Source organism: Branchiostoma belcheri, unplaced genomic scaffold (assembly GCF_001625305.1).
Source record: "Branchiostoma belcheri isolate BF01 breed outbred unplaced genomic scaffold, Haploidv18h27 scaffold57, whole genome shotgun sequence".
Classification (NCBI taxonomy): domain Eukaryota; kingdom Metazoa; phylum Chordata; class Leptocardii; order Amphioxiformes; family Branchiostomatidae; genus Branchiostoma; species Branchiostoma belcheri.
The window spans coordinates 1,817,756-1,825,293 of record NW_017804209.1 but is presented as its reverse complement, the minus strand read 5'-3'; the positions used below and the strand labels follow the sequence as shown (position 1 = coordinate 1,825,293).

The following is a 7,538-nucleotide window of genomic DNA, read 5'->3' as shown; positions in this document are numbered from 1 at the left end:
AGGTAAAACACACACAGTATGGCACGAGGAGATTGTGAGCTACGATTTTGATTTCAATATTTGACGTTCTTTTTTCCCATTGCATGGTCCGTCCGTGAACTTTACTTAATACACAATGTATATACGTTCTTTGTATGGATGAATTAATGAATGAATGAGTGAGTGAGTGACTGAATGAGTGAGCGTGTGAATGAATGAATGAATGAATGAATGAATGAATGAATGAATGAATAAAAGAATGAATGAATATGAATGAATTTATATGTTCCCTGAAGCACATATACTTTGTCTTTGGTTACAAGTTTTGTCAATTGTCTTTAAGAATACTTTAATCAAAGAGGACCCGGTACTGCTGAATACAGCGTGCCTAATGGATGCACGGCTGGGAGGGTCAGTATTATATTTGCACAAGGTAAAACACACACATTCACGTGGAGTCGTGTGGCGTAGCGGCAGACTGCTCGACTCGGAACCGAGAGATCCTGGGTTCGAGTTCTGACATGCTAATGATAGAAGTTAAGTTGAATAAGTTAAAATAAGTTGATACAATAAGCCCTTTCGCAATTACTAGTGCGCCTGCGCGGAATTGACCTAGCAACCAAAAAATGGAGATAAACAAAGTGGTGGCAACCATTGTGTGTGGCCGTGTGTGAGTGACCTGGTGATAGCACGTGGGTCGCCCCTGGCCGGACACCTGCTGCAGGTGGAAAAAACTTTCGATTATTAGAACCTCGGTTCTAGAACACGGTTCTAGAACCGGCGGTTAAGAGTTTTTGAAGATTGAATTACCCAGTCAGGTCGGGTTTATGTATACTCCATCTGTTGGTTGTCAATAAACGTGTCTTAAGTTACAAGAGCGCATGAGGCTCGTTCCTAGTTCAACTTCTGCCTTTTTCTTCGCACTGTAAGCCGAATCGTGTTTTCGCCGACGTGTCACCAATGCAGAAGGTAAGCTTTCTATACGCGATTAACACGTCGCATTACCGATTAGATAGATGACTCCACAAACAGTGACTCCACAAATAGATAATACTAATAATGTCAAATACAATCAGATTGTATAGACCATATAATAACGGCCAAAATATGTAATTATGGTGTTTTTAAGAATTTATGCCCATTCTATGTATATTTAACCACACTTTTTTCCCAGGGCATGCCCTTAATAATAGCTTCAAGCTAGTTGGGCTGCCCTGGCTGTGTTGTATCAGCCGAACAAATAAATAAATAAATAAACAATCAGATTAAGTCGTATTTGTGTGTCATGATCACGTTAAGTACCAGTGTAATTTTTGCTTCAATTTTGCTTTTCTATCTTTCCATGTTCTAGATCTTACCATGAAGCTGTGTGCAGTGGTTAACTGCAGTAATTCATCGTATACACTGGCGAAATGGAAGGCACGGACATGTCAAACACATGGAACAAAAAATAAACTTTGCAACTGTCCCCAGCCATTCCAACTCTATGCATTTCCAACCGAGAAGAAAGACCCAAACGGTAGGAGAAGGTGGAATAAACTGATAAACAAGTTTTACCCAAACACCAAAAAAAACTGGGAAAACAAGTGCCACGACAGAGTATGCTCACGCCATTTCCCAGATGGAAAACCGACACGTACTTATCCTGACCCCGTACTTCACCTGGGCTACACAATGCCGTCATGTGAGCAGAAGATAACGCCAAGGCGTCCACCTCCAACACAACGTCTGCCAATCCCTGAACCCGCAAAGAAGAAACCCCGTATTGAAGATGATCCTGTAATAACACCAACAGAAAGGATAGAGCAAGACCACCCGTACACCTACAGATGTGACTGCCGAGAAGGATGTGACTGTCCAGGTTGTACGCAAAAACAAATGAAAATCGATTCGCTGGAACACAGGGTTGAAGAGCTGGAGCAGGAAATCACCTCGCTCAAAACACAACAGGTAAAGTCTGGAGGAAAGTCAAGTGGGAAGAAGAAGGTGTTTACTGCCGACACCCTGAAAACTGACAATGATATCAATCAATGTACGGGACTTAGGTCAAAGCAGGCCTTCAATGATATGTACCGATACCTGGAACCCCATGCCCAGAAGCTTACCTACTGGAAAAGCACAGAATCAAGTCCAAAGACGAAGAGGCCAACTACAAAAGGCAACGGAACTCCCAGGAAACGTGGATCAAAGCGGAAGCTAAGTTTGCGAGAGGAGTTTCTCCTGACACTGATGCGTCTGCGTCTGGGACTTACGATCAATTTCCTTGCTATCCTATTTGGCCTTGTCCCCAGTTCTTGCTCTCAGATTGTCAGCACCTGGGTGCGCTTTCTGTCGGGAACGCTACAGCCACTTATTGTCTGGCCAAGTAGACATGCAATCTCCACTACCTTGCCAACACAGTTCAAGAACAAATGTAGTAGGATACGATGCATCATGGATTGCACAGAGATCTTTATTGAGAGACCAAGAAATTTGGAGATGCAAGCAGCCACATGGTCCGATTATAAGAAACATAATACAATGAAAGTACTAGTGGGAATCACTCCAAATGGCCATATCTCGTTTCTGTCAAAGGCGTATGGTGGAAGGGCCTCCGATGTGTCCATCACCAGAAAGAGTGGATTCCTAGATTTGGTAGAACCAAATGATGTTATCATGGCCGACAGAGGTTTCCCCATCCAGGAGGATCTGTTGTTACGGCACGCTACCCTACAGATTCCACCTGCAGCACAGGGGAAGCGTCAAATGGCCAGGAACAAAGTAAAGAAAACAAAAACTGTTGCGAACTTGAGGATCCATGTTGAGCGGGCCATTAACCGGCTGAAGGACTTTAGAATTCTAGATGGCACATTTCCCATTTCACTTTTGCCAGCAGCAGATGATATTATCAAAGTCTGTGCAGCACTAGTCAACCTTCAGTCTGACTTAATCAAGTAAAGAATAATTATTCACTGATGTCGGGTTGATATTATATTAGTATTCTATGTATTCAAGTTGGTTCATACTTATTAACTGTATTTAAGTGTTTGTGATTTTGTTAGGATCCGGATCTCTTGTACAAATAGGTGGATAACAACACTCTTGTATCAAGTTATGGAATATTTAATTGATTAAAATAGATTAGACCTAGAGGTCATAAACAATATTCCGACGTGTGCCTGGCACATGAACATTGCTGTAGATTAGAATGCGAGATAACATATTTCTTAGTACTTACTTGGGTAACGTGACAAATGTTAATATACCCAGTTGTGAAATTTTTATACAGTAACACTGCTTGTACATTTTCGTTTAACGAGCTTTTTATTGTGTTCAGCACAGAAACTAAGTGCTGTTATCTATTTGCAACAACTGACGAACTTTCCCTGAGTTGTCATTGCTTTGTCCCAGACAAAAGCGCCATCATGAACATATTACTCCCATGTCTTTAAATTGTTACTGTTCCTTATCTCTCTGTAGACAAGTTCAGGGGCAACAAGCTCGTTGAAGAATTGTTCCGCTGCAACAGCTGCTCTTGACCAAACATCATCATTGAAGCGTATGCGCTCAAGGTGGTAACCGGCCTTTGAATAAACAAAAAAGTCGCACCAGCGTCTCCCGGTAACACCCATCTGTGCCTGCACTTGGTAGTAGAACGCGTGGTTTTGTTTGAGTCGTGTGTCCCCATTTTCAGAGAGCTTCAAGAAGTTTGTGTTGCTGGCACTAGGCTGTTCCATAGCAGATGTACGTGGGCATTTTATTTCCAATAGGCCTTCCCCACAGCATGTACATTGCACCAAACCATCAGGTGTAGCACCCAAGAAGATCTTTTGGGGGTCCACAAAGAGACCGCACTCAGTGACATCTAGATTCTGATGCCCCTTTTCTCTCTGCAGGGCTGTGTACGATTTCCTTGCGACAGGTTCCAGCAGCCGTCCGTACTTAAGACTTGGGAGGTTTGGGTTTAGTGGTGCGTAGCCCATTACTGTTTTTATGATGGGTTGTGGGTTTTTGCTCCTTGATGTGCTGTCATCGTGGAGTGTGTTATTCCGCGTGACCACTGACTTCAAGTTGGAGGCGGTAATCATGCCGGCTCGGAAGTCGGACCACTGTGGGTTGTCAGCCTGTCCTCTCGTCTGTTCTTCAATTGTGGCTATCTGATCCGTGGTGTACGTTGGCAAGGTTTCTACAAAAGACTGAACGGTGTGTTTCCCGGAAGCCATTTCTGACAAACTTAGCAGTGGGGCAGACTCGACTGTTGTTTCTATTTCCATCTCAGTACCCAGGTTGAAATCAGCTTCAGGGGGGTAGGCTGGGGGTGGGAGTGTGTCATGGTACAGGTACGTGAATATTGTAGAATCCTGGCATGATGGATACAGGGCGTCTAGGAGTCCTTTGGTTGTCGGTGCGTTGGTTGAGTTCTGGAGTGGGTTGAAGAGCTTCTTCGCAACAGTATTGATGGGGCTTATATTTGCTGTAAGAGGAATAGAGAAAAAAATATTTAGTATGTAATTTGAGCTTACACATTAATTGTATATGTTGACATGGCACTGCATCTTGCAAGCTCTTGACATGACTTATTAATAGTTTACATCTATTGCCATAGGTTACTATTACATACCTCCTTTGTGGTAATTTGGCTTCTTCCATTCCATCTCACAGATGGGTTTAGTCTCCAGCACTGCGGCAGCCCCTCCACTATACACATTCCATGTGCATTCCTTTGATGTGCAAGCCACCGGCTTGGAACATCCAGTCATAAATGCATGGTCTATCTTGAAGATCAGGGCAGCAACATGGTTACATGTAGATCCAAGTCTGAAAAAGACACCACAAAATGATAATGAGAACTTGGTAACTCGCGCCATGTGAGGGAAATCAAAAGCTATGTGATTGTAAACTTTGTTTCAACAATGCTGATATGTGGGGGAAAATTCTTGTATTATCAATATTATGCACTGTATAAAGATTTACAGGCATTTTTACACTGTAAACATTGTTTTTGTGACATATATATTACATAACTCACCCAGCAAAGCAGCTACAATATGCAGTACAAATCTTTCCCGACTTCTTCTCCGCGGCGACCCAGACGGTGTGGGGAATGTTTCTGATGGACTGAGATGGTGTACATGTTGTTTTAAGGAAACATATGTCACTGTCCGGGGCGATGGTGTGGTACTGGACTTCGTTGATCCATTTACTGTCAAAATAAGAGTACGCCTTGCCCTCTTTGTAATCAGTCAAAAGTCGCTTGTGGAGCGTGGCAGGCTTCCGTTCCTTCGGTGAGTTACCGTTCCTTGGAAGGCTGACACACGGCGCCTCGCAAAGTAGCCACTGGGCGATCTCGAAGTACGAAACAGGTGGCCATTCTTTCACACCGTCCTTCTCTCCAACCCATCCTTCAGCCAAATCTACAAGGGGATCGGGGAGCTTTATGCCCTTGTCCTTGATCTTTAAAAGTTCCGCGTACTCAACTGACCGTGCCCGGTCTTCCTCAACCGCGTCTGGATTCTCTGGTATACGTAGCTGCACAGCGCTATATGCGAGAGCTTGTAGGTCTGCTTTCTTCCCTGACGTTTTGAGTCCTCTAACACTTAGAAACGCCTTCAAAGCCGGCACTTTCCAGTGTCCAATCTCTTCTAAGGAATGTCCGCCGTAATCTTTGTCGTCCATTACGAAAGAAAATCTCCAGGTAACATCCGAGCTCACGTGCCGTGAAACTCAAAACTACTAACCTCTATGAAATCAAAACTGTAACCGACGCTTCTAGAATAGAACGCAAAAAGCGGTTCCATCAGAACGTCGTTCCAAAAGCAGCAGGTGCGCGGCCACGTGCGCCGGATCACGTGCTTTCATCAGGTGATCCGATGTGGCACGTGGGCGATGCCGGGTTGTTTATCTCCAAAAATGGCGGACATTACCCATCATGCATTTCGCGCCGCTAATGGCGAAAGGGCTTATTTGATTGTGCTGTCACGATGTCTAGTCATGAAATTTTGGAATAAAAAAATCACTAACACGCGCATGATGTTCTTTTAATGTTCCGTGGAGCATATCACTTTGATCACGTTTTATTTCAATCCAAGAATAGTGAATGAATGATATTATCATGATGATGGATATTGAAAACCAACCAAACCTAAACTAACCCGCGTATCACCGTGCGCATTGTGGTGAACAGGATGAGGTGTGGTGCTGATGTGTTTTTGATGTACCCGCTGAGCTGAGCTGAGCTGAGTACAGTGAGTGGCTCCCTGATCCACTTACCTGCAGTAATCCTGTTAACTGTGCTAACTGTGCTCCCACTTATCGCCACAGTTATGCACGCCACAACAGCTTTCTGTGGGGGCAGGGCGATCCATTTTCGTTACGCCGCAGAGGTCCCGAGTTCGAATCCTCTCGGAACCAAAAGGTCCCGAGTTCGAATCCTGCCCTGTTCTTGTGCCCTTATAAAAGGCACTTTACACGATTTTCCTCACTTCGTTCAGGTGAAAATGAGTATTGTGTGTTGGTAACGGCATCAATATATTAAGTTGAATGAAAAAACTTGAGTGTGCCGTGACCACGTCTTGTGACTACATGTTGGAATCAATGCGGTTAACAAATCCTGTTAACCGTGCTCCCAGTTACCACTACAATTATGCACGGTACAGCAGCTCACTGTAGGGGCGTGTGGCGTAACGACAGAGCGTTCGGCTCGGAACAAACAGATCCCGAGTTCCAATCCTGCCATGTCACCGATCTTGTGCCCTTATGAAAGGCACTTAACACGATTTTCCTCACTTCGCTCCGGTGAAAATGAGTATTTCTGTAGTCCGTTCATGCGTGTTTCTGCGTAGGAGGTGGCATGAAATAAGTTGAATCGCGTCATCGCTAGCACAAACCAAGGAGAAAGACGTTATACGTGCCCCCATTTACCGCCACTTGTATGCACGACAGCCTACGCTGCGTCATTCTTACAGATCTAGACCAAGGAGAAAGCTTCAGGTTCGTTTGCGTTTGATTTGGTTTGTTTCTTTGTGTTGTATGACGACATGAAGACATACGACATGAACTAGCTGAAGGTGCCTGGCGACTGGACAGTATGCAGTATTTATTTATTTATTTATTTATGAAGATTTACCACATTTGTGGAAGGACACAATATATAAGCGGTTACATGGCATATATAAAGGCGTTTACAAAACACGAGACTTAAGTGGTATATTATGCAATATGATTTCTATACCAGGTAATAGGTAATACTAATGAGTTGATATTACAAATTTGAAGACCTGTTGTTATACGAGGTAATATACTATAATTCTAGAAACTTTGCCTATAAATATCTATGGTATTGTGTGTATAAATTATATCGAATATAAAATATGTGGCATATGAAATATTCAATGAATGTAAATAGGCTTTAGTCGTAATGGATAAAATAAAATATGAAAAAGAAAATGAATTAGGTACGGCCGCTTCGGCTTTTATATGAAATCCTACCGCATTAAATACTAAATCCTGGATTATGTTGTCGCCACATCTCTGGGAGGTACTGATTAACCCTGGTCACCCATGGCGCCTGGTCTATAGAT

General features: G+C 43.4%; 2 protein-coding genes across 2 annotated transcripts; one reads left to right on the top strand and one right to left on the bottom strand.

Moving 5' to 3' along the window:
* The first annotated feature begins 581 nt into the window (after positions 1–581).
* On the top strand, positions 582–2,941 carry LOC109481748. Its single transcript, XM_019784344.1, has 2 exons — positions 582–948; positions 1,331–2,941. The coding sequence occupies exon 2, from the start codon at positions 1,339–1,341 to the stop codon at positions 2,914–2,916; it is 1,578 nt and encodes a 525-aa protein (XP_019639903.1). The 5' UTR covers positions 582–948; positions 1,331–1,338; the 3' UTR covers positions 2,917–2,941.
* A 334-nt stretch (positions 2,942–3,275) lies between these two features.
* LOC109481749 lies at positions 3,276–4,826 on the bottom strand. Its single transcript, XM_019784345.1, has 2 exons — positions 4,580–4,826; positions 3,276–4,432 (listed from the first exon to the last, which is right to left on the bottom strand). The coding sequence occupies exons 1-2, from the start codon at positions 4,824–4,826 to the stop codon at positions 3,393–3,395; spliced, it is 1,287 nt and encodes a 428-aa protein (XP_019639904.1). The 3' UTR covers positions 3,276–3,392.
* Positions 4,827–7,538: the final 2,712 nt, after the last annotated feature.